This window comes from Lacerta agilis, chromosome 6, assembly GCF_009819535.1.
Source record: "Lacerta agilis isolate rLacAgi1 chromosome 6, rLacAgi1.pri, whole genome shotgun sequence".
In the NCBI taxonomy this organism is placed as follows: Eukaryota; Metazoa; Chordata; class Lepidosauria; order Squamata; family Lacertidae; genus Lacerta; species Lacerta agilis.
Window position 1 is genome coordinate 40,186,683 of NC_046317.1, and position 25,123 is coordinate 40,211,805.

At 41.2% G+C, this 25,123-nt stretch overlaps 2 protein-coding genes across 6 annotated transcripts in view; both read left to right on the plus strand.

Moving 5' to 3' along the window:
- RAB3B (RAB3B, member RAS oncogene family) overlaps positions 1-16,197 on the plus strand; it is a 60,433-nt gene extending 44,236 nt beyond the window's left edge. For 4 of the 5 annotated variants that reach the window (XM_033152147.1, XM_033152144.1, XM_033152145.1 and 1 more), the window contains exons 3-5: positions 1,367-1,485; positions 11,311-11,435; positions 15,402-16,197. In XM_033152147.1, coding sequence (XP_033008038.1) covers positions 1,367-1,485; positions 11,311-11,435; positions 15,402-15,592 — 435 coding nt within the window. In that variant the 3' untranslated portion in view covers positions 15,593-16,197. The remainder of the gene's footprint in view (positions 1-1,366; positions 1,486-11,310; positions 11,436-15,401) is intronic. The other variant, XM_033152148.1, reaches the window with a different exon arrangement.
- A 3,142-nt stretch (positions 16,198-19,339) lies between these two features.
- The window catches only part of NRDC (nardilysin convertase), a 30,942-nt gene continuing 25,158 nt past the window's right edge, over positions 19,340-25,123 (plus strand). The window contains exons 1-4 of the mRNA XM_033152149.1: positions 19,340-19,824; positions 23,394-23,658; positions 24,401-24,482; positions 24,857-25,010. Coding sequence (XP_033008040.1) covers positions 19,355-19,824; positions 23,394-23,658; positions 24,401-24,482; positions 24,857-25,010 — 971 coding nt within the window. The 5' untranslated portion in view covers positions 19,340-19,354. The remainder of the gene's footprint in view (positions 19,825-23,393; positions 23,659-24,400; positions 24,483-24,856; positions 25,011-25,123) is intronic.

A 25,123-nucleotide genomic window follows, 5' to 3' on the forward strand; every position in this document is an offset into this window, starting at 1 on the left:
AATTTTAAAAGCACAAGTTTCAATACTGATTCTTCAGGGAACTGTACTTTCTATATTCCTCCATTGGAAAAACTCTCTGTTTGGTCCTACTCTCTGCTTCCTGTTACTTAACCTATTCCTGATACACATGACGACGTTGCTCCTTATTTCATGACTGCCCAGCCACAGTCCTGATGGAAATCACTCCCATGCTGCCATTAGCAATACCAATGAAAGCTCATCTCCCTTCCCTAAATCTTTATTCAATGATAATCAGCCATCACATAATAATAATGTTTTTTAGCTCTATGGTCCAGTCTGGACAGGGCTGATTTTTCAGTCCTCTAGTCATGTTTTTATCCTGTGCAAAACCTATAGATGCAAAATGCCAATACAGAAACGATTTGAGAGGATTCCAAGAAACACAACACTTTTTGACAAAGGTCTGTTTAGGTTATTTGTTGTGCAAGGTTTTATTATATCTATTATTTAGTATTGTATTTATGATAACTTTGTAATTTGTTTGTTGTTGTTTTCCATTTCCATATTGTATGGAAGCTGGTTTAGAAATCCTTAAAGCAATCAATCAATCAATCAATCAATCAATCCACCTCATTAAGGAAAGAAGTGTGGCAGGCTCTCTGCTGTTTGTGGCAGACAGAGTATACAAATAAAATCAAGGATGTACACATAAGTATACAAGTTGTTTGCATGCTGGTGGTTGGCCGTTAGAAGAAGAAGAAGAAAATAGTTGGTGAGGTTAAGTTTACCATACCTCAAAGTCAGGCCGGTATGAGTCTATGTTACTTTTCTTTCATGGATCATAGTATAGGAAAATGCATTATGTAACATTTATCTTTATTGACCTCTCCAGTTCATGCACAAGAATAATACTTAAGTAAAACTTAATTTATGAAGTGCCCCTCGTGCTGATAAGATCAATGGGATTATGCTGTTTTCAGCAAGAGTAAGGTAAAGGTAAAGGGACCCCTGACCATCAGGTCCAGTCGTGTCCGACTCTGGGGTTGCGGCGCTCATCTCGCTCTATAGGCCGAGGGAGCCGGCGTTTGTCCGCAGACAGCTTCCGGGTCATGTGGCCAGCATGACAAAGCCGCTTCTGGTGAACCAGAGCGGCGCACGGAAACGCTGTTTACCTTCCCGCCGGAGCGGTCCCTATTTATCTACTTGCACTTTGACGTGCTTTCGAACTGCTAGGTGGGCAGGAGCTGGGACCGAGCAACAGGAGCTCACCCCGTGGCAGGGATTCGAACCACCGACCTTCTGATCAGCTAGCCCTAGACTCTGTGGTTTAACCCACAGCGCCACCTGGGTCCCCTTCAGCAAGAGTACTTGATGCCTAATGCTTCTGTTTCTTGTCATTGTTTAGGATACTGCTGGACAAGAAAGGTACAGGACAATTACCACTGCCTATTATCGAGGAGCAATGGGATTTATCCTTATGTACGATATTACTTGTGAAGATTCCTTCAATGCTATTCAGGACTGGTAGGAACAGATGATTGCTACTTTCTGTAATGGTTTCATTTTCCGGTTACCATGCAATCCACTCAGTGATCAACTCACACCACATCTTATAAGAGGAAAGAAGGAAGCTCAAGAGCTTAACAAAACATAATCACAATCAAATTATTAATACTTCTATTAATTACTCTGCCTGAGTCTATAAAAAATGCACACACACAATTTAAAAAGTTTCTAGCCCAGTCCTGCATTTGTTTACTCATAAATAGCTGCCAATGAATTTAGTAGAACTGATACTTCATCCTGAGTAAATATGCACAAGATTTCAGCCTTATCCTCAAAGATGCTCCATTACTGCACATCAGGACAGTTTTTCCGCCCTGGAACAATTTTTCAGCCAAATTATTCTACTGATGGCATTAATTGCCAAGCCCGAAGTTCATTTCACAATGTCAGTAAACATCAGTCCTATCTAATGTTTATTTATGAGAGCTCAGTGTCATTCCAATTATGCAGAAAGCTTATGTATTACCAGAAGCTATACATCACTTTACCATCTGTGTGACAGTACGTGGTCCAACCTTCAAACACTGCAACAACCTTTCCAGAAAAAATAATTCTCACTCTAACCATCTGATTCTGATCCATTGTAGCTGGTTAGATGTAAAATTCAGAGGGAGAAGCATGTCTCATACCACTGGTCAAAAAGCTTGGAACCAGCCAAAACTCCAGTTTACAGGATCTCTCAAATGACTAGCCCTTATAGCAAAATACATTCAGCCTAAACATCTTGAGCTAGGTTCCTTAAAGTACCTAAACAAGGCTGCAATCCTAATTAATCTTACCTGGGAGTAACCCATCAAATTTCATTAGACTTACTTCTGGATAAATACAGATGGGATTGTGCTGTTAGACATCAGTAGCCAGAACAAAGGAGCTTGCCTTCTGTGCTATCATGCTAGCCAACCAAGAACAGCAGCATTTGTCTTGCTCTCTGCTGCATGTGAATGCCACCAGTGTAGCTGGCCAGGAGATGTTGTAGCTGATTTACACATCTGTCAAATGACACAAGTAAAAATGGCAGAGAAATCCAATGCAGTTTGCATTTAAAGACAAACATACCTAATTTGCATTTCATGAAACAATATGCAAACTGAAACACAGCCATCCTTCAGCCAAAAGGGAAAATGCATATACTAGGGGGAAGTGTGCATGAATAGGAACTGAGGGGAAATAAGATTAAAAATGCAATTAAATGAAAGGAAATTTCTTGCAAATGTGTGTATTGCAAAATTATATATATAATGTACATATTAGGAAGGGACGCGGGTGGCGCTGTGGTCTTGCTATCAGAAGGTTGGTGGTTCAAATCCCTGCGACAGGGTGACTCCCGTTGCTTGCTCCCTGCTCCTGCCAACCTAGTAGTTCGAAAGCACGTCAAAGTACAAGTAGATAAATAGGTACCGCTCCGGCAAGAAGGCACACGGCGTTTCCGCGCGCTGCTCTGGTTCACCAGAAGCAGCTTAAGTCATGCTGGCCACATGACCCAGAAGCTGTACACCGGCTCCCTCGGCCAATAAAGCCAGATGAGCACCGCAACCCCAGAGTCGTCTGCGACTGGACCTAACGGTCAGGGGTCCCTTTACCTTTACCTTTACATATTAGGAAAAATATGCACTAAAATACTGACAATTTTTCATGAGGACTTCTATTAATTTGTATGCACACTTTACTGTACTATATGCATTTTGCACACGTTACTTGACGGGAGATGTGTATTGCAAAAGTTAGAAAAGTATATATATATTAATGGCTGCATTTCAGTTTGCGTATTGCTTTGGAAAGTGCAAATTTGGTTGATTCATCTCCAAATATGAACTGAATTAAATTTGTTTCCCAACCCTACCTGGGAATAAGCCACATTGACAATGAGACATATATAGGATTACTGTTTTAATGGTGTCAATCAACTTTGACAGACAGTAGTACATATGCATTACACTAAGAAAACTTGACTATTAGTCTATTTCCCCAACTCTCTTCTAGCACAAAAAAGCCAGTTCAAATTAGTAAAAGTGTCTGCTTGCTGACAAACTGTTTTTCTTTTTTTTCCGTTCTAGGGTTCAAACATTGTTTTAAAACTCCTCTGAATTTTAAAACACCTTTGTATATAAAGACAAAAATTCAACAAGTGCAGCTTACCCCACCACGGAGAAGCAGATGGTGAAAGTACACCCATTGAATTTCTGCCTGTCAGACAGCTGTTAATGATATGGGAACCAGAAAAAAGTAGCAACTCTATCTCTGTGACTGCCAATATAACACTTCCCAAGAAGATGACATCCTTTTCTCCTTTAAATCACACCTCCTTGTAATAATTATTCCACACAGCACAGTAGCAGCTCTAATTAGAGCTATGGCTTTCACTAAATGAGAAATCTTTTTCTTGTAGTTCAGTTGTACTATGTCAGTTAGGATGAAGTGATCACTGCCCTCTCTAATGCACGCAGACAGAGTCAAATCTTTCCCATTAGTGGTGTAATAGGATCACTCTGGGTCAGAAATACACTGTGCAACATTATTTGAAGCCTATGCCTATGTAATCTACAAAATAGTATTGCTTATAACTGAATTCAAGATATTTTAGGGTAGATTTTGTTTACTGTGTCTCCATCATGTGACAATGGGAAAATTTCTGCAGTAAGCTCTACCCATTTCAATTGAAATGTAACATTAAGGGCCAGTCTTAATGCTGCATTGCTGTATACACTTCTCAGGAGATAAATCCCATTGAATTCAGTGGGATTTGCCATTGGGTAGGTATGAACAGGACTGTGCTGTTATTAGAGGTGGGGGAGGGAATTCAGTTCAGATTGCATTGAAAGGCAAATCCACCTAATTTGCACTTTCAGAAACAACATGCAGACCAAAATGTAGCCATCCTTCAAACCGCACAAGATATGGGGAATTGATTGATTATTTAAAAATAAAAGCAAAAACCTGCAAGGCAAAAATGAGTATGAGGCTAAAGCATCCTGAATGTTTATAGGACACACACTTCACAAGTAGCGCATCTTGCTATATAAAGTTAAAATGTGTGCAGTCAGTTTTCAAGATGCGCCAAACATCGCGATTTCTTCCAGAGCCAGAAAAGCACATGATACGAATGAATAATGGCAAAGGCCAAATTCATTTCTCAGTTTCATCATCTTGTCATTCTGTGGAAGTGACTTGAGATTGTGCAGGCAAGGGCAACTATTGCTCGCAGCTTATTTCTCCTCTCTCAAGTGCCAGCTTCCTTTCCTTGGCTGACAATGCAGCGCTCTTGTCTCCACATGTACAAGATTTTGTAAAGAGATGGTTGCGAATCCCAGAAGGAACAGAAGGCTGGCTGACACCTAAGGCAGTGGGGATAAATAAATAAAATCTAAAAACACTTCACTAACCAAAAGCCAGCAGGGGACCTATCAAACCAACTTTGAAAACATAGCATTCTAAGTAACTTTGGAAAACATCTACACATTTTGCCTATACTACAGTATAAAAGAAAAAATTCTGCAAGCTATTTGAGAGAACTCACACAGTTTGCTATCTTCTGTGATGTGAGCTTTTTAATGGCTTTGTAAGAAATTGCCATATGTCCTTGAATAAATCTATCGTTTCATAGCTAAAACATTAAAAGCCTGTAAAGTAGCGGGTGCACTCTTGTATGATTTAACTTAATTTGTTTCTGAGAAATCAAGGGAGACACTTTGAGAAAAATAAGGGATGGAAATTTTAAGCCATTATGAAGCAAAACATTTCTTTGAAATGACTATTGTATTGAAGAAAGGTGTTTTTTAATGGAGGCAGGTGGCTTGCATACAATTTTATGGGTTAACACCTTGTGATGGAATGTGTGATGGTGCCGAAATGAAAAACAAATCATGCTATAGCTGATGTGTTAAACCAGATTGAATCAGAAAAGAGAAACAAAAGCAGTATTATATATACAGGTATATAAAGTATTGCTTTTTGAATGGCAAATAGAGCTTCTACAGCAGAGTGGCAGATCATAGGATCATATAATTGTAGAGCTGGAAGTGACTCTGAGAGTCATATAGTCCAACCCCTGCAATGCAGAAATCTCAACTAAATGACAGCTGGCCACCTCTGCTTAAAAACCTCCTTAGTTGGAATCTCCATTCTTGAATGCATTGGTCCAGGTGCTAGCCTCCAGAACAGGATAAAACAAGTTTGCTCCATCCTCCATGTGGCAGCCCTTAAGATATCCGAAGATGGCTATCATAACTTCTCTCTGTCTCCTTTTTACCAAGCTAAACATATCCAACTCCCTCAGCCGTTCCTCATAAGGCTTGGTTTCCAGATCCTTTGTCATCTTGGTTGCCCTCCTCTGCACACATCCCAGCTTGTCAATATCCTTCTTAAATTGTGGTGCCCAGAACTGAACAGAGTGTTCCAGGTGCGGTCTGATCAAGGCAGAATAGAGCAGGACTGTTACTTCCCTTGATCAGGACACTATACTTCTGTTGATGCAGCCTAGAATAGCATTAGCTTTTTTTGCTGCTGCATCACACCATTGACCCATGTTAAGCTAGTTGTCTACTCAGGGGTGGAGGAAAGGGTCCGGACCACCCCAGGTGTCATCACTGAGGCAGTGACAAAATGCCGGGCGGCACTCACTGCGGGGCCTGTAGTGCATCCGAGCCACGTGTCTCTCCTGGGAGAGACGCAGTGGCTTGGGCGCGTGCAGGCTCCGCACTGCCCAAACGGTCTGCTCGCTGCTCACCCCCAGCTGTAGGGCGGCTGAGTGGGAGGAGGCAGACAGACTCTGGAGGCCCCGCGGTGCACCTCAACCTGTCCCTATGGGTACCTCACCCTGCCCCTGGGTGCACCACCCCAGGTATCTGAGTGGCTTCCTCCACTGCTGGGTCTACTAAGACTCCTAGATCCTTTTGACGTGCACTACTGGCAAGCCAGGTGTCGTCCATCTTATATTTGTGCAGCTGGTACTTCTTGTCTAAGTGTAGAAGTTTACATTTGTCCCTATTGAAGATAGAACATCTGAGGACTAGGAGAGAGGCCAGGGATTCTGAAAGACGGCAGCAGCTCTGTGAGGAAGCTCTGTGAGGCAATAACATCTGGATACTTAATCAGTGCCAGGGCAGGAGATTCACATACAGAGTAGTACCTATTGGAATTTTGGAAAAGCGTGTGTGTGTGTGTGTGTGTGTGTGTGTGTGTGCCTCACACCTTTGCCTCACACCTTTGCCTCACACCTTTGCCTCACTCTAGCAACTCTGTTTTAATTAAAAATATTGTAAGCCACCTCAAAAACCTGGATCAGTAGGCAGGGTATAAATACTCCCAATTATAAATAATGGAAATTAGTGGTAATACTCCAGTTAAAGCCTCTCTGTAGGGCCAAATCTGAAAGAGAGTGCGAGAAACTGTAACATTGAAAAAAAAGCATTGAGCAGGGACGGTGAACCTGTGGCCCTCCAGATGTTGTTGGATTCTAACTCTCATCCTTCCCACCCAGCCTGGTTAATGGTCAGGGGTGATAGGAGTTGGAACCTAGCACAAGAGAGTTTGGTCCGTGGAGCATCAGTGGCCCATGGGCTTCATTTAGGTAGCCCACAGTGACACCTCTGTCAAGTGGCATAGCTGTGTGTGAAGAACGGTGTGTGCATAGGAAAAATGGCAGGCACAACACCTGTGTTTGACGGTGCAGAATGGTGGGTGCAGCAACTGCTCCAGCGTTCTCTAAACCCAGCAGACTGCCCCCAAAAATGAATGGGACAGACAGGAAGTGATAGGGAGGAGGCTCTGCCTTCCTCAGAGAAATAAAACAGCAGCTGACAGCAAAGGAAGGGAAGGTTCTGAGCTGAGAAAAGAGACTGAGAAGGCACTTGAAAGAAATGGGGAGTCAATGCATAATGTTATAAGGTTTGGGGGGTCAGAGTCAGGGTGCAAGTCACTCATAAAACCTGGTATTAGTAAAAGTTATAATTAATCAAGGTTTGATTAAACTGAGCTAAACACGGAAACCAGCTCAGCAGAGCTACATAGGCTGCAAGCCCAACCTTTGAGTATCAGAGCTTTATAGTTCTTCCTATAGACAGCAATGAAGGCTGCTTATAACATTTAGCCACCTACAAGTGTTGTTCTCCCAGGTTATCACTGTTTTTACTTACTCTTTCCCATCAGTTTTGCACTGGTGAAGCAGGAAAGAGAGCTTACCGTAATCATAATGTGATTTCTTTGAACTGGGCAGCAGTCATTCATTCAGTTCCATACTGAATGAGCCTACCCAAAGTTCACGGAATCAAAAGACATACATGTGTGTGAGGAATTCAGAACTTGTCAGGTTCTGTAAGTTTGGATGCCATTTTTAGGTCGTTCCCACAGCAGCCATTCAACTGGAACGTGGCCATTCATTCATTCAGTTAGTTCTTAAAGAGCAGACATGGTAAGGAAGCAATCCTAAGGAACCTCAGATGCTGGCCGGTGAGCCACAATATAAAGTTTGTGGGCATAGATGTAGAACCCGAAGAGAGGCATTATAGAACCCAAAGAGAATGTGGGCATTGGTGTTCCTGCCCATGATAGAACCCAAAGAGCATTCTGGAGGCAAGTGAGTGGTAGTCTTGAATCTTTAGGATCCTAACCCCCTCATTTCTTCTATAGGATTACAGCAGGGGAAGGGCAACACACCACAAATATTTGATGTTAATGACACTTTGCAGATTGCTGAAAGTGTGAAGATGATATTAGCATTCTGGTTTGAAAACTATATTGCAGCTGGCTCTTTTTAGATTAGCTGCCACAAATTCTGTTCCACAGCAGAGTTTATTTAAGGTAAGCTTTGCCATCCATCACAGAGCATCCTGCCTTGTGAATATTCATGGACTAACTGACTGACATTGCTTTTGGTATGAGAGGCATGACGTGGGCTGTCCAGAAGTAATTAAACATTGTCAGGAATTAATCGGAAGGTGGAGGTTGCTTCTGAATCAGAAATCAGGCTCCACAGGCATAATCCATCAGCAGTCTTACTAGTGCAAACTTTGTTGAAATAAAAGGGAACATGGAGATACAGGGGGACAGGGCTGCCATATTTCAAACAGTGAAAATTTGTTGAGCTTTTTTAAAGCAAAATTGCAAAAAATAATAATAATGCAATTTTTGAGCTATTTTTTTATGAAAAAACAGCAAAAACAGCACTGCCAACATTTCCCTACAGGGGATATGCTGAGTGGATTGAGCTTCATATCACTGAGAGTGATGTATCCAAGAATAACATTAAATACCATTGAGGAAATGTGTGCATTGTGTGTTCGGAGACCACTGCTTATAGTAGTAAGCAGCATTTACCTAAACTAAAGATTTTGGACAGACAAAAGTGCATAATTAAACTTTGACATTCGCTCCCACAAGATGCAGTGATGACCACAAACTTGGATGGCTTTAAAAGCTATTTCATGTAGGACAGGCATAGGCAAGCTCAGCCCTCCAGATGTTTTGGGACTACAACTCCCATCATCCCTAGCAAACAGGACCAGTAGTCAGGGATGATTGGAATTGTAGTCCCAAAACATCTGGAGGGCCGTGTTTGCCTATGCTTGATGTAGAAGAAATAAGGCTATTGATGGCTACTAATCACGGTGGCTATGTTCTGCCTCCGCTGTCAGAAATGATATACCTCTGTATCCTAGTTGCTGGGTATCACAAGTGGGAGAAAACTGAAGATAGGATATTGCCCTCATGGCCTGCTTGTGGGCTTCTCATAATCATCCATTTGAACACTGTGAGTACAGGATTCCTGGACCACATGAGCCCAGCTGGACTCTTCTGACGTTTTTATGTTCTTAAGATGAAAGGAACATTTTTGACCATATGTTTAGGTATGACTACAACAACTCAAGATTCCTACAAACTGTGATAGAATAGTCCACTGTAATGCAAAATATTAGAATTATATATATGGTTAATTGATAGCAATGAATTTGGGATGAAGATGATTCATCAATTTTATATCTCCTAGCTCCCCCTGCTGGATTTGTGATGCGATGCTTTGGTTTGTTTCTTTGGCCACAGATGCATTCCAAAGCCAAAACTGTGCTGAGAGGTGCTGCATTTCTATTTAAATTATAGCAATTTCTTTCTAAATTTGAATTGATACATATAAATTAGCACAGACAAATTTCATTCAAATATTTGTCTTTTGCAGTCTCTTTTGGTGATAAGATTCCTCTCTCTTTTTGGAGATGCATATGTAACCACCCTAAAATTTTGTAGAAATGTTGTTAAATTGTTAACATTTTTAATTGATTAATCTTCAAATTAGTTAGCTAATTAAAGATATCCACAAGATACCAAAATGTCAGTGTAGGAGTTATAAAAGGAAGCATAAGATTACAATTGAGTAAACTAAGTCTGCTATGGATTGCTAGATGGAAAGGCTACCTTTAACATTTTCATTTCACTTCTTTGTTCTAGCGGAAATTAACAGCTTCAAAAATAAACAAGTGAGCCATTACTTTGGAACTCCAACTAAAAATTGAGTTAGTCAATATACTAAACAAAATTGCCAGGGCAATTCTAACCATCCTATTGAATTCAATAGGGCTTCTTCCCAGGTAAGCGGGGTTAGGAATGCAGCCTAATGAAAGCTTATGATTGTTTTAAAAAGGTGCAGCTTCAAGATATTTTCATACAACCTAGGACAAATCCTTGAAACTGATCTAGAAAGCACTGATGCTACTGTGACTGACCTAAAAACTCTGAATTCCCAGAAACACAAGTTAAAATGAACGGGATCAATAAGTAGTCACTGGCAAGCTAGAATGCATTTGTGTGCGCATGTGTGAACAAAACATGGAATATCAGGCACATCTGGGAGCTCTGATCTAGTTTCAGCTGAAGATGGACTGCATCCCACTTTGAAAAATCTTACAAGAAAAGCTAAACATCTGAGTTCAATATACAGGCTACTTTTATTAACAATTATGAGCTTTCCTAACTACAGTAAACTATAGCCTTCCAGGTACAGAACTGGAACTGTCAGAAGCAAGCAGCTCAGCTGAATGCAATCAATTTTGGTATATATATTTTTTCAAAGAAAACATTCCCATATTATATTCCTCAAAACAGGGATCAGCAAACACACCAGTGGTGTGCTGTGAAATTTTTCATAGGGGAACGGTTAGGATCAGAGGCACCAGCTTGCGAGGGCCATGGGGGGGGGTGTCACACACATGAGCCTCTGGCCCTAAGCCCAGCAGAAGTTTCCCAGGCTTTGGGAAGGAGGCACCAGGCTTTAATACTTTAATTTAGCAAGATCATTGAAGGACCTAGCATAGTCCCCCTGGTTCACTAACTGCACAACACTGAAATGCACAAAGGTTTTGGCTAAAAATTTTCACTGAAATTCCTAAACTGGGACGATTGCATTGCTTTTGCAAAATCAACAATATGTTAACTGTCAATATTGTCTTCGTGTTTTGTCATTTGGGAGTGGAGGTTTAGTGCATGGGTAGGCAAACTAAGGCCCAGGGGCTGGATCCAGCCCAATCACCTTCTAAATCTGGCCCGTGGAATCGGCGTGTTTTTACATGAGTAGAATGTGTGCTTTTATTTAAAATGCATCTTTGGGTTATTTGGGGGGCATAGGAATTTGTTCATTTCCCCCCCCAAAAAAATATTCATTTCCGGCCCCCTACAAGGTCTGAGGGACAATGGAATGTCCCCCTGCTGAAAAAGTTTGCTGACCCTTGGTTTAGTGCATTCACACTGTGACACATTATTGGCTACTACTTTTACCACAAATTCTTTCTTCTCCCACAGGGCTACTCAAATAAAGACCTACTCCTGGGATAATGCCCAAGTCATTCTGGTTGGAAACAAATGTGACATGGAGGATGAGAGAATCGTTCCTTTTGAAAAGGGAAAACATCTGGCTGATCAGTTGGGTACATGTTAACGTTTCTCTTTTTTTGATCCCTTCTCCCTCCGGTTATAAGCAGGGATGGGGAACCAATGTCCCTCCAGATGTTGTTGGATTCCAACTCCCATCAGTCCCAGCCAGCATGACCAATGGTCAAGGTTGATGGAAGATGTAGTCCAGTATCATCTTGAGGACTAGGTTCCGTATCCCTTAGTTGCATCCTAATTGCACCCTCATCTACTTTCTCAGATAATTGGGTTATAATATTTATTTATTATTTTATTTATTTATTAAATGAGTGTAACACCGTTCACCTGAAGATCACAGGGTGGCTAACAGCATAAAAATACAGTCATACCTCTAGTTGCGTTAGGTTCAGGTTGCGGATTTTCGGGTTGTGAATGTGGCAAACCCAGAAGTGTCTGGGTTTCGCAACACGCGCAGAAGCTTTCTGCGCGCTTCGCACATGTGCAGGAACGCTCTATTGTGTCACACACAGAAGCAGCGCTCTACTTACGGACTTTTCGGGGTTCGAACGGCACCCCGGAATGGATCGCGCCCATAAGTAGACGTACCACTGTTCAGAATAAAAACACAAAATACAGAATAAAAACAAGAAAAACAAAATAAACCAATAACCCCCCTCTCACAAACACATTTAAAATGACATAGACTGTTAATAAGCCCGTTGACTATTCCTCTCTGTTTAGCCTGCTGTCTCAGTTGCAGTGAAAGATGTTGTCAGTGTTGAACTACAATCCAAGTGCAGGTCTAATAGGCTTCTCTATGTGCAATGGGGAGGGGCATCATCTTGCCTTTTGCCTCAGACAGTAAAATGTCTTGGTCCAACCCTGCCTGCTACCCAAGTGAACCGAGTTCAACTGTAAGCTGAATGTCCCATTTGGTCACGGCTGAACTTTTTGCTTCCTATCTTTTTTCCTTTGGGCACATACTGGTATGTCACTACTGTCAAGCTCTGTTAGCTGGATGTTTGCTCCGATTCCTGTGTGACTTGCTTTCTGTATATGTGTGAGTGTGCAGGAGAAGTGAGTTTTGTCAGGTTTGGATCTGGTTTTGTATATTGACTGGCTGGATATTGGTAATTCCAGTATTCCTAGGGAGTGAAGAGTGCAGAATGAGTTTTTTTTTTTTTTAAATAAAAAAAACCATACTGTGTTTTGCTGGCTTTCAAGTGTCATGGCTGAGTGATGGAGACTTAATGGCTGTTTTGAGATATGTCATTGGGAGTGATGGCATCATGAGAGACTATGAGTGTGTGAAGAGAGAGAATGAAATAAACTGTGGGATATGAATGTTTGTGGGTGTTATAAGTGTTGTGTAACCTCATGCCCTATTATTTATACTCTCACTGTTGTCAAGAGAGCGGCTGAACAAGGGTCAACCAGAGAGCCTTATGGCTCAGTGAGAGAGCCTCTGCAGTCTTAGCCTGACACTCTAATTACTGGGTGCTTTCAGACAGAGGTATAATGTTGCAAAGCTTTCATTTATATACCACAAACAGGTCATGGGCAAGAGGCTTTTTAATGTACTGTATTGTATTTTCAGTGAAAAATGATGAATCTGGATTCAGCTGAGGTGAACAAGGCTGGCATTTTGTGTAGGCACTTTGAAAAACTTGTATGAATGACCAGTACCAATACTAATATAAACACCTGTCTGGGAGCATCAGTTATCTTTCTGCTGCTACTATTTGCAGCAGATGCACAGCTTTGTTTGTCAAATAGTTGGGAGCTCTGGGAGCTGTTCTGAGCTTCACAGCAGTGAGGATTAGAGGTACTCAGGCATGCATAAAATATAATTTTCCTCATTTAGCTTTTCATTGGTTGGTGTGTTAACACTGATTGTTCATTTCAAACAACTGGTCTGTTGAAGCAGCCCCGTTAATAACCTTATGAAATGAATTCAGTTAAGTCAATCCATTTTCCATTCTTAGTAGTTGACATACGAATCAGCATGACATTCAACATTCAAATTACTATGACAGTTAACACTGCTCATAATTTCTCAGCAGTGTATTTTGTTCTGACTCTTCCTTATATACCTTCTCAGATTTTTTAGAACATCAATAAGTATATCAAACACCAGATTAAGAGCATTCCAAACAGCTCTGGAGTGTAAACATTTGCTTTTTTGTAAGAACAGTTATCAGTGTTGTAACGAATCGGATCTAAGTTAAGGGATTTTCAGAAACCCACAGTGTTTTATGAGTTAATGGGTACCCCAGTTTGAGTGGCAGATATCCCATGGGAGGTGGGACATTCCGCTCTTTAAAAAAGGAGGGAGCAGCCGTTAGAGTGGGAGGAGTGGTGACTGGAAGAAGGAGGGCGTGGGGCCAGGATAGTGGTGGGTAGGTTAGGATACGTTGAAGATGTGTATATGATGCTGAAAGAAAGAGTTTACACTGTTATGAAACCAAGCTTATAAACCATTACTGAAACCGTTATGTTCTGAAAGAAATAAAGACTTCTTATTGTTGAGCTAAGAAAATATCGTCGTTCATTTGGTCCAGCGAGTTATGTATGCTCGTGAGGAGGTGAACTCAGGGAAAGGACAAAACTGACCTGCAGGGTGATAGTTTGTGTCTTGGAGTTCCCTCAGGAGGGGCTAGCGGGCGGAAATCCTGGTATTGCCACAGAGTTGCTAAGAGGGCTTAGCTAACTGATATAGTGAGGGATCTAATGAAAGAGAGACCCCGAACTGTAGGCAAAGAAGAGTTTAACCCCTGAAGCCCAGAGCAGAGGATATAACCGGCCACGGCCGCTGGACAGAAAAACTCCCATTACTAAGAGATTCCCAGATTATAAATAAAAGGGGATTGACATCACAGACGGACGTCAGAGGGACAGGTGGGGTGGATTGAAATTTGACCCAGAACACCTGATTAGAAATTCACTTAGTAACAAGGGGAGAGTGTGAAGTGGAGGTTCGTTGCAAGTGTGTTTATGGAAATTCCTTAATTCCTAATTTTATTCAAACCTCTCATGTTGAACCCAGTTCTCAACTCCCAAATCTTCACCTCTGACAACATGGTTAAAAACAAAGGACCACAACCAAACCTTATTCCTAATTTTAGCTGGTTCCTGTCTATGACTTTATGATTACCAAGCTGATATTATCTACTGCTCTGCCACTACCTGCATCCAGACATTATAAGACAGCAATATTTTAAAAGTGTTTTGTAAGCTTTAAATATTGTTAGTAGTAGTTTAGGCTTTTTCTTCATAGGCTTCAATACCTGGTTTAGTATTAAGATTTGTTTCTTTTAATATGTGAATAGAGCTATGTACAGTATTTAATATTTGATGTGTTAAAAATATAAAGGATGTTTTTTTAAAAAAAATGGGACAAGGAAAAAATGCAATACAATAGAAAAGAATAAAAACAAACCCACCCCCCAAAACTATACAACACAACACAACACAACACAACACAACACAACACAACACAACACACATCAATTAAATCAGTCCACCTAACCTGAGGACCATTTACATACCCAATGCTTAATAATAATAATAATAATAATAATAATAATAATAATAATAATTTTACAGTTGTGCTATACTTAGGGCTTTCCCCCAGCCGGAACTCACAGGAACTCAGTTCCGGCACCTCTCAGGTGGGTGCCATTGCCATTCTAAGAGAATGAGGGTGCTGTTCATGGAGAGTTCCGGCACTTCTTTTTCTAGAAAAATAGCACTGGTTACACTCATATGGTACAAGATCTTTTTGAACTTTAACTGATTTTATTTATTTTATAGACCATAAACTAGAGATTTATACAGCATCACTTTTCATAAAACCTCCTTATCTATTCTGAACTTAGACACCTGGTTTTTTAAAAAAACAAACAAACCAAAATGCACTGTTTAATATGACTAACAGATAATTTAAAGCCAGTTTAACACGAGAAACAGTTTTGGGATAACCAGATATTGATTTGTGTACTTTTTTAAAAAACAAAACCCAGGGTTCGATTATTTTGAAGCTAGCGCCAAGGAGAATGTCAACGTGAGGCAGGTCTTTGAGCGCCTGGTGGACATCATCTGTGAAAAGATGTCGGAGAGCATGGATTCGGAAGCTTCTAGGACAACTACTGCTGGGAAGAACGTGCGTCTCACATACAGCCCCCCTCCATTGCAGCAGAATTGCTCCTGTTAATGCCTCAAAATCTCAAAGAATGTTGTTGTTGCAAGATAGTGGGCAGGAACAGTACGTCTTCTAAAAGAGATGTTTCAGTGCTGGTGGAGCTGGATATGTTTGTCTGATGTTTTGCGAAGTCTCTTTATATATTTTATATAAAAACAGTGCAAGCGCAGCTAGTGTTCCAGTGAAAAGTTATGCTACGGTTTAAGTAGTTTATATAGTCCGTCACATATTTCTGTGTGGTTCTCAATGTTACCATTGTTTCGCCACCAGTCAGGTAATCCTGACCCAAACACACTTTATTAGCATCTGCTAGCTAGAGGCCACTATTAACTATGACACAAAAATTTAATTAAAAAAAGAAAGGACAGCAGTTTGAACTATCTCACAAAAAGATCTTCAGAAGGGAAAGGCAATACTGTTCTTTGTGTAATTAACTGGTATCTTTGCTTAATAAGAATTGCACAGGAAAAGCTGTAGCTCAGTGGTAGAGCATGCAGAAGGTCCTAGACTCAGTCATTTAAACCAGTCATTTTCATTGAGGCAAAAACCACCAAGCTCAGTCACTCCATACCATAGCAGCCACACCATTCACATGAGCATGTGTCAAAAGGAAAGGGTGGTAGCCTACTTTAGAGGGACATGTTGCCAGAAACACTAGGAACAAGACGTTAGGGGCATTTTTCCTATAAAGCAGCATTTGAAAAGCCTTGGTATGTGCGTGGAATTCTGGACATGGTTTCAATTAGACTGCAAGTATGACAGTGATAGACATCCAAGGCCATTCAATGAGTTTACGGCTTAATTGCTCTACAGATAAATATTCAGACTGTTTAACTTTTTTTTGCACTTGTGGAAGTACATTAGTTCCCAAGAAAAAAGACGTATGTAACTGGGAAAAGGTTGACATAAAGGTTGAAATAAATAATTCTGTGGCACTTTAAGGACTAACAAATTTTGTATAGCAATTAGCTTTTGTGAAGTAAATTTCACTTAATCAGAATATATCATTTAGGACCATTCCTATACTATTTAATATTTTAAAAATCATAAGCGGTGTGTATTACATGTGCACATAAAAACTACTGAAAATGACAAAGGCTACTACACACTTTTAACTTTTCCTGCCAATATCCTCTACCCTCACTGAGGTTAGCTCAGCTCAGGAAGCAATTATTTGTAATTTGCAGGATCAGGCATTTGAAAGTTGCCCTTGACAATCTTGCAGCTACCTTAAGACTGCAATCCCACATAACTCAATGGGACATACTTCTGAGTAGACATATAAGATTGCACTGTTAACGTTCACACACAAACTTCACTTTGTCATAGTAGGAATATGAACTGTGATAGTAAGTCAAAATATGTTTAGTAGAGAGTTTGAATTTGTATTAATTATAATGAGAAAGTTCTATTTTCTTGCACATTTGTGATTTGGTGTTTAGCAGGCACTTTCTGTGTAGTGTTTGAATGTACATGTTCCTAATTATGAAATCATGACAAAATAAAGCTGTTATTTAGTCACTGTGATCTGATTTGAGTATTAATTTACATTGCTAATAGACATAAATAGCTCGTCTAGTTTTTCAGTTGAATTATTAGTGTTGTTGTTGATAGGCAGACTAAGCAAGGTTATAAAGATAATGCTACGTATTATTACCATTTGAACATTAGATTGTTGAAATTACTTCACATACATTGCATCAATAATTGTTACCTCAGTTCTGTAACATAGGTAAAGGTGAAGGTACCCCTGATTGTTAGGTCCAGTCGTGGACGACTCTGGGGTTGCAGTGCTCATCTCGCTTTATTGGCCGAGGGAGCTGGCGTACAGCTTCCAGGTGAACCAGAGCAGCGCATGGAAACACTGTTTAACTTCCCGCCAGAGCGGTACCTATTTATCTACTTGCACTTTGACGTGCTTTTGAACTGCTAGGTGGGCAGGAGCTGGGACTGAGCAATGGGAGCTTACCGTGTTGCGGGGATTCAAACTGCCAACCTTCCGATCGGGAACCCCTAGGCTCGGTGGTTTAGACCACTGCATAACATAGGTCAATATTTCATCCACATAGGCTGCTGAGCTACTCTCCAGATAATATAACCTGGACCCACTTTTAATTATACTCAGGGCTTTTTTTTTCAGCTGGAACTCAACAGAACTCAGTTCCGGCACCTCTCAGGTGGGTGCCATTGCCATTATAAGAGAACAAAGGAGGTGTCCGTGGTGAGTTCCAGCACCTATTTTTTCTAGAAAAAATAGCACTGATTCACATTCAGTTAATTTGGGGGGTGGCTAACTTGTGATATTCCAGATATTGTTGGACTTCCAACTTCCATCATCCCCAAGATTGGCCATGTTTACAGGGGCTGATGGAACTTTGAGTCTAACAGCAGTGAAATATAAGGACAATTAATGATATAAAGAAAAGTATATAATGCCTGAATCAAATAATTATTACATTTATATGCCATCATTCCTCCAAGGAGCTCAAGGTGGCATTTATGGTTCTCCCCCATTTTATCATTCCAAATCATGTGACCCAGGTTAGACTGCACTGGCCCAAAATCAGTCTGGCTCCAGATTTGATAGGTGCTGAAATGGTGAATAGTTTACTGCAGTTTATTTTTCACAAGTACAATATCCAAATTACATATGTACCATAGCAAATTGTGCATTTCTCCTCTGTTCACAATGGAAAGGAGGGTTGGGTGTTCAGTCCTGGCTATCCAAAGAAATGTAGGTATGTCGTGTAACAGAAGATAACCCAGTACAAACAACTCTAGCATGGTGCTAGCATGATACGGGGGAACCAGCTTCTTATCCCCAACCTACGTAAGCCTCTGGCTACTTGGAACTCCTGTGAAATGGGATCGTCTAGTTTTCTATTCTACCCACTCTTCAGTGTCTGAGATACAGCTAGTCGGAGGGCAGCTTTGAGTGTTGTCGGAAGACCAACAGGTTAGTTAAAGGTTGTAGAAGTGGTGCAGACACGTAACTCAAACTGTAGTGACTGCAGGTATCACCAATGTTAATCTTGGAGGTCGCAAGGTGGATCGCTCGGACAGACTTCAAATTTATAGTATCTATTTTGTTTTTTACTAGAACACCAAGATCCATCAACCAGAGCAACGGGGCAACTCGAAAATGCAAACTAAACGCCACAGTCTTCCATAGTTTGCATACCAAAAACCTTTAGAACACGAAAGGAACAAAGTTACAAAAGACAAAAAGAGAAACAGCAGACACGATCATTTTTTACTTCCAAGCCAAACAGATACAGATACACATATATTAGTAATAAAAAAAACCTTAAACCACTTTCAAAGCTACTCTTCCAGCAACCAAGTTCACTGCACTGTCATTTAGCTGCAAGCAGCTCAATTTCTGCGCCTTATATATCCCCAGTTCAAGGAAGCGCAGAATGGTTCCCTGACATTCTAAGTGTAATGGCTCTCGCTCATTCGCTGTCACAGATTATTGGCTCCTTCTCCACGAGTGAGAACTTGTTGAACCAATCCAGAAGTACTCGTCTTTAGAAAGACGTTTATAAGCCAAACCTCAAAACTCAGTTTTGAACGAAGCAGGGGTGAGATCAGCCTTGATTGAAGAAACGTTAAGGACCACTCCTTAGCTTATTCCCATTCCTCGACTCTCTGTCTCCCCTCCATTCCTAACACCAATGGTTTGCCCCATTCCCACCTCCTCAGGCGGCCGGTAGCCTGTTAGAGTCAAGTGATGCCGGTAGAACCTCGGATTTGCGGGCGTCGGGCGCATGGATGCCGAGCCGGGCCCTGATTGGCCGGCTTCGGTGGCTTCCGGTCCTAAGCACCGGCCTGCGGCTGAGGGCTGGAACTGCTGGGCCGGAGCTTGTCCCGTCGTGGATGCTGAGGGCGGGAGCCACCTGGCCGCGCGGGACCTCGGTGGCGAGCCACCTTCGAGCAGGGCGAGCCCTCCGCAGCCGCGCCGGCAACCCTCAAGCCAAGCCCCGAAGGATCCTCACCGGGCCTCGCTCTCCCCTAGGGCCCGTAACAACCATGCCTGGCCGGGCCAAGGCCTCGCTGGGTAGCGGCTCCGAGCAGCCTGAGGACTTGGAGAGCAGTCGTGGGGCCAAGGCCGGCACAGCCCAAGAGGAGCCTGAGGCGGAAGCGGGAGGCGAAGGCGACAAGGCCGCGACCGGCAGCGAACCCAGCCCCAACGTGGGGGATCCCGAGATCGTCAAGTCCCCCAGCGATCCCAAGCAGTACAGGTGGGCGCGGGGAGGAAGGGGTAGGGCGAAGGCATAAGGATGGGGAAGAGTCTCTCAGGTGGGGCAAGCGAAGCTTAAAAGAACTACATTAGACATTTCTTGTGCCGTTCAGCACCGTAGTTTCCCCTCCTTTTATCCTGATCGGCCGCCAGAGGATTGGTGGTTGGGGAGATTAGGTAGGAGAAGGGATGCCGCTTTCCTGCGTGGTGGGTCCGGTTATCAGAGGCAGGGGAAATATATTAGTGTTTCTTTTAAAAGTCATGCAAGCCACGGGCCATTGCATTATGTGCTGTATTAGATGCTGCTGGCCACTAGCTTGTTGTCGTTCAGTCGTGTCCTACTCTTTGTGACCCCATGGACCAGAGTATGCCAGGCATGCCTGTCTTTCACTGCCTCCCGCAGTTTGGGCAGACTCATGTTGGTAGCCTCCAACCATCTCGTCTTCTGTCCCCTTCTCCTTGTGCCCCCAATCTTTCGCAGCATCAGGGTCTTTTCCAGGGAGTCTTCTCTTCTCATGAGGTGGCCAAAGTATTGGAGCCTCCCTCAGCTTCAGGATCAGTCCTTCCAGTGAGCACTCAGGGCTGATTTCCTTCAGAATGGATAGGTTTGATCTTCTTGCAGTCCATGGGACTCTCAAGAGTCTCCTCCTCCTCTAGCTTAGATGCATTTAAAAGGCGAAGTTGGGGGAGACATATCCTGCATGACTCTATAGGGTGGCTCTTAGCCAGGATGACAACATGAAACTTCCATGTTCAGAAGCAGTTTATCTCTAAGTGCCAAATGGAGTTACCGGTACATTCCCAAAGGCATGTGGTTAGCCACTGTTCTGGATTAGGCGGACTTCAGTCTGATACCACAGGGTTCCTATGTATTGTGTATTGTTAAAATAGCTTTGCCACCTTTCTCAGCGCAGTTCCAGTAGATGTTCATTGTAGAGAGCCAGTGTTAGATGAGAGAATTAGATTGGATCAGGAAGATGGGTTCAGTTCCCTACTCAGGCATTAAATTCACTGGGTGAGTTTAGACAAGTCATACTCATGGTCATTTTGAGAACAAAATGGGATAAGGTATATATTGGGTGGTCATTGTAGCCAGTAACTTACATGTGAGATTACCTACTCTTTCTCCATTTATGTTAGCAGTATGTTGTCTTTCACTTCTCAGCTTACAGAGAGTGGACTTTCATAAGGAATTTTGTTTCTCACATATTTGTTGCCTCTAGCAACTAATGTTTAGTCATAGTCTTTACATTTTAGCTGGATCTGCTGGTAAAGTAGAACTGACAAGAAAGTTCTGCAGACTTTACACTAAGTGGTTGATTTCTGTGAAGAATCTGAGTCTGTGTGCTCATTTTCAGGCTTTTTCTTTAAAGGTGGGGAACAGCAGTAGCTCACCACCACTACCCCCATTATGTATCGACTTGATATCGCACCTTTGATTTGAGAATTTTAGGACTGGTTTCAAGGGGACAAATAAGAAAGAAAGCATTACATCATGACTTATTTTTCTAACTGATTCCTTGTTTTCCTTTTACTAGCTAGCATTTGGTCTGGTATTGCTTACAATTTCCTAATTTTCTTATGTAGCCAAAACCAGAACAATGTTGATTTGGCTGAACTGGATTCTCTTCCCACCCCCTGCCAGCACAGTTATCTAAGTCAAATAATAGAGGTTATGATCTTGGTTATCAGTAACTTGATCATGTTGAGTGAGGTTTCTTGTTACTTTATAATTGCCTTTTGTTGATTATCACCTCAAAGAAAGGAATAATTTGGCAAAAAGAAGAAAAATCACTGCCACATGATGTGGTGATGACCACCAACTTGGATAGGTTTAAAAGCGGGTTAGACAAATTCAGGGAGGGGATAGTCTTACTAATCATGATGGTAAAACACTATCTCCAGAAATAGAGCGCCTCTGAATATGAGTTCCTGGGGAACAACAGCAGGAGAGGGTTGTTGCCCTCTAGTCCTGCTTGTGGGGTAAAGGAAAAAAAAAATCATATGTATTACAAAGATGGAATTTTATTCCAGCCATTAAATATAAAACTGCACTCTTGTAATCATATAAATATCAAGTGGCTGTTAAAAACATAAACATTAGTGTACTTTAATAATAAATAGGTATAAATTCATAAGCCAAAATCAAGGGTCAGCTAACCCTTGTGCTGGTTGCAGAAGCCAGCACAAAGCATCCTGCAAGCACAGCAGGTCTTTTTGTCTCTTCTTCACCTATGTGCCTCCCATAGGTCCTCTCTAGAGGGTCAGGAGAACTTCCAGAACTGTGCATGGGGGAAGGAAAGGAGTTTGTTCGTTTGGAAACCAGAAGTGCTTGCACTGACAGAACACTTATATTAGTGCAATGTTTAATTGCATCCTATGTAATTATACTTGTGAAATGTAAATCTGCACATTGAAATTGCAACTTGAATATGAACATAAATGCTGCATCTACTTTGTCTTATGGAAAACAACCTGCTGTAGGGATAGAAAAGGTCTAACCTGAATTTCCAGTATTAAATAGAAAGCTGTGATTGACTGTGATTTTGCATGGCTGAATAGAAGTGCATCACGCTGTAGTTGTATTTCTGTGATGAAAGCTTTATTTTTCTTGCATTGGTGTTTAGAGTGGTAACACTTTTGATTTAAAGCGGAACGATTGATAAGGATTGTGTGTAACTCTCTCCTTGCTCTTACCACTTTTGCCTGTGCTGAACTTTGAGTGCACAGCTTTGCCCTCATCATCTTTAAGGCACCTCTCCCAGGAAGTGAGAGGAGCATCTCCTATGAAAGAAGCAGTGGTGCAGCTCACATTCCGAATCCAACCACTTTTGGTCTTGGAGGCTGCTAGTTGGCCATCCATCCAAAAACATGTGACCAACAGGCTGCTGTCGAGCCTTCGCCATTCCTCCCCCAACCTCCAAGTAGAATTTGTTCCTGTTCCATTATTATGCTATCTATATCTCTGTTAGGTTCCCTAATGTAAAATACTTCATTAACACAAAAACAGTCCTGGCAGCATTGTGTCTGGTTTTACAAATGTAATTGCCAAGGTAAATGCATATTTTTTTTTAGTTCAAAAAGGAAAGAATTACTATTTAGCAAATATTAATGGGTAGTATATGACTCAAGTCATACTCAATAGGCAATTGAAATGTAGACTCAAGTTGTTGTTTTGTTGTTGTTGTTTAGTCATTTAATCGTGTCCGACTCTTTGTGACCCCATGGACCAGAGCACGCCAGGCACTCCTGTCTTCCACTGCCTCCCGCAGTTTGGTCAGACTCAAGTTAGTCATCATGATACAACCCTTAGATGTGAACAAAGCTCGTTGTTATTTTAAATTGTTTTTAATATTGTATTTTAAAGCTGTAACTTGCCCTGAGACCTTAGGGTGAAAGGTAGGTAATTAATAATAATTATAATGATAATAATAGTAATGATTGCAGAGGAACAGAATAGTTATGTCAAATACAGGGATGTTCTATTTTATTTTATTTTCCTAAGACGTTAAGGAGCCAATGAATGGAAAGGGTAATCATCCTGATGATAATATACCTGTCACTTTGTAGGTACATCAAACTGCAAAATGGCTTATGTGCATTGCTGATTTCGGACTTGAATAACCCAGATGGTAGCCCTTGTGCAGTGTCAGAGGATGAGGATGACTCTGAGGAAGGCACAGATGATGATGATTCTGGAGCAGAAATAGAAGATGACCAAGAGGGATATGATGATGAATGTGGATATGATGAGGATTTTGATGACCCTGACAGTGAATTAGAAGAGCTAGGAGAGAAAGAGGAAACGAGGAAGAGGAATAGCACAGAAAAACAGGTATGGTTTGAATAATGATAATGAATGACCATGAGTGGTTTGGTGCAGAGGACAAAAAAACACATTGCTGCTTTTGATATTTTATTCATTTCTATACTGGAAGCTCATATAAAATACATCTACCGGGTGTATAAAATTCTGGCTAAAACCGAAAAAATATAACAAATAAATTCCAAAGGAAAACACATTAATGAAACAGAAGTTCAAAGTGAGTCCTCTGACAAGAGAGTTAAAAAATACAATAAATCATTTTCAGAAGAAGTCTACTGTATTTTCCGGCGTATAAGACGACTGGGCGTATAAGACGACCCCCAACTTTTCCAGTTAAAATATAAAGTTTGAGATATACTCGACTGCAGATTCTCCACCTAGCGTATAAGACGACCCCCGACTTTTGAGAAGATTTTCCTGGATTAAAATGTAGTCTTATACACCAGAATATACAGTAGCCGTAATAAGTTAAGTTGGCAGGTTCACTTCAAAGTTGCAGGAGAGACAGGCTTTTGAGTCTCAGATAAAGAAAGCATTACTTTTGTGTCTGCCTTACATAGATTCATAGGTCATCCTCTGCAGTTTTACAATTCAGATTGTTTTCTGTCTTGTACAGTGTTTGCATCACTTTTGGTGATTCCCTTGCAGAATTGTTTTATAGTAGGCAATTTGGTAATCTTATAAGATGGTAATCTTATAAAATAGTAATGTTTTTTTCCTTAAAATGCTGTTCTTGTTTTTCTTTTTCCAGTCTGCAGCTGCACTTTGTATAGCTGTTGGCAGTTTCTCTGACCCTGAAGATCTGCCTGGGTTGGCACATTTTCTGGAACACAGTATGTTTTTTGTGTGTGTGTTAAATGTGACCTTGCTGTGTTTTAGCAAAAATTAAATTTTCTAGTTTTGCATCTGTGGAGCTCTTTGACATAAAATCTTGAAAATCAGCAATGTAGGAGTCAGCTGCATTATTTTCCTGCTTGGATATTTGCAAAGTTAGATATTATATCTTCATAGACTAACAATAGATATCTTTAAAACCAGAAGTTGCCCTGTTGATCTAAAAAAAAAAAAAGTTTGTAAAACGTATGTACCTAGTTATTTCCATTTGTTTCCCATTAACACACCCAAACTTCTTTTTGAACTCAGTAAATTTCATTTTTTTGCCATTGGAATTAACACCTGTGTCTTTAACTTTCATTTTTTCCCCCAGTGGTTTTTATGGGCAGTGAAAAATACCCAGATGAGAATGGTTTTGATGCATTTTTGAAGAAACATGGAGGCAGTGACAATGCTTCAACAGACTGTGAACGAACAATATTTCAGTTTGATGTACAGAGGAAATATTTCAAGGAGGCTCTTGATAGGTATTTTGATTATTCTGAATAAAAAGCTGGATTTGCGACTTCTTATTTCAGTTGCTGCTGCTGCATTTGATTCCCCCCCCCCCCCCGTTTTCAAGTACAGTGGTACCTTGGGT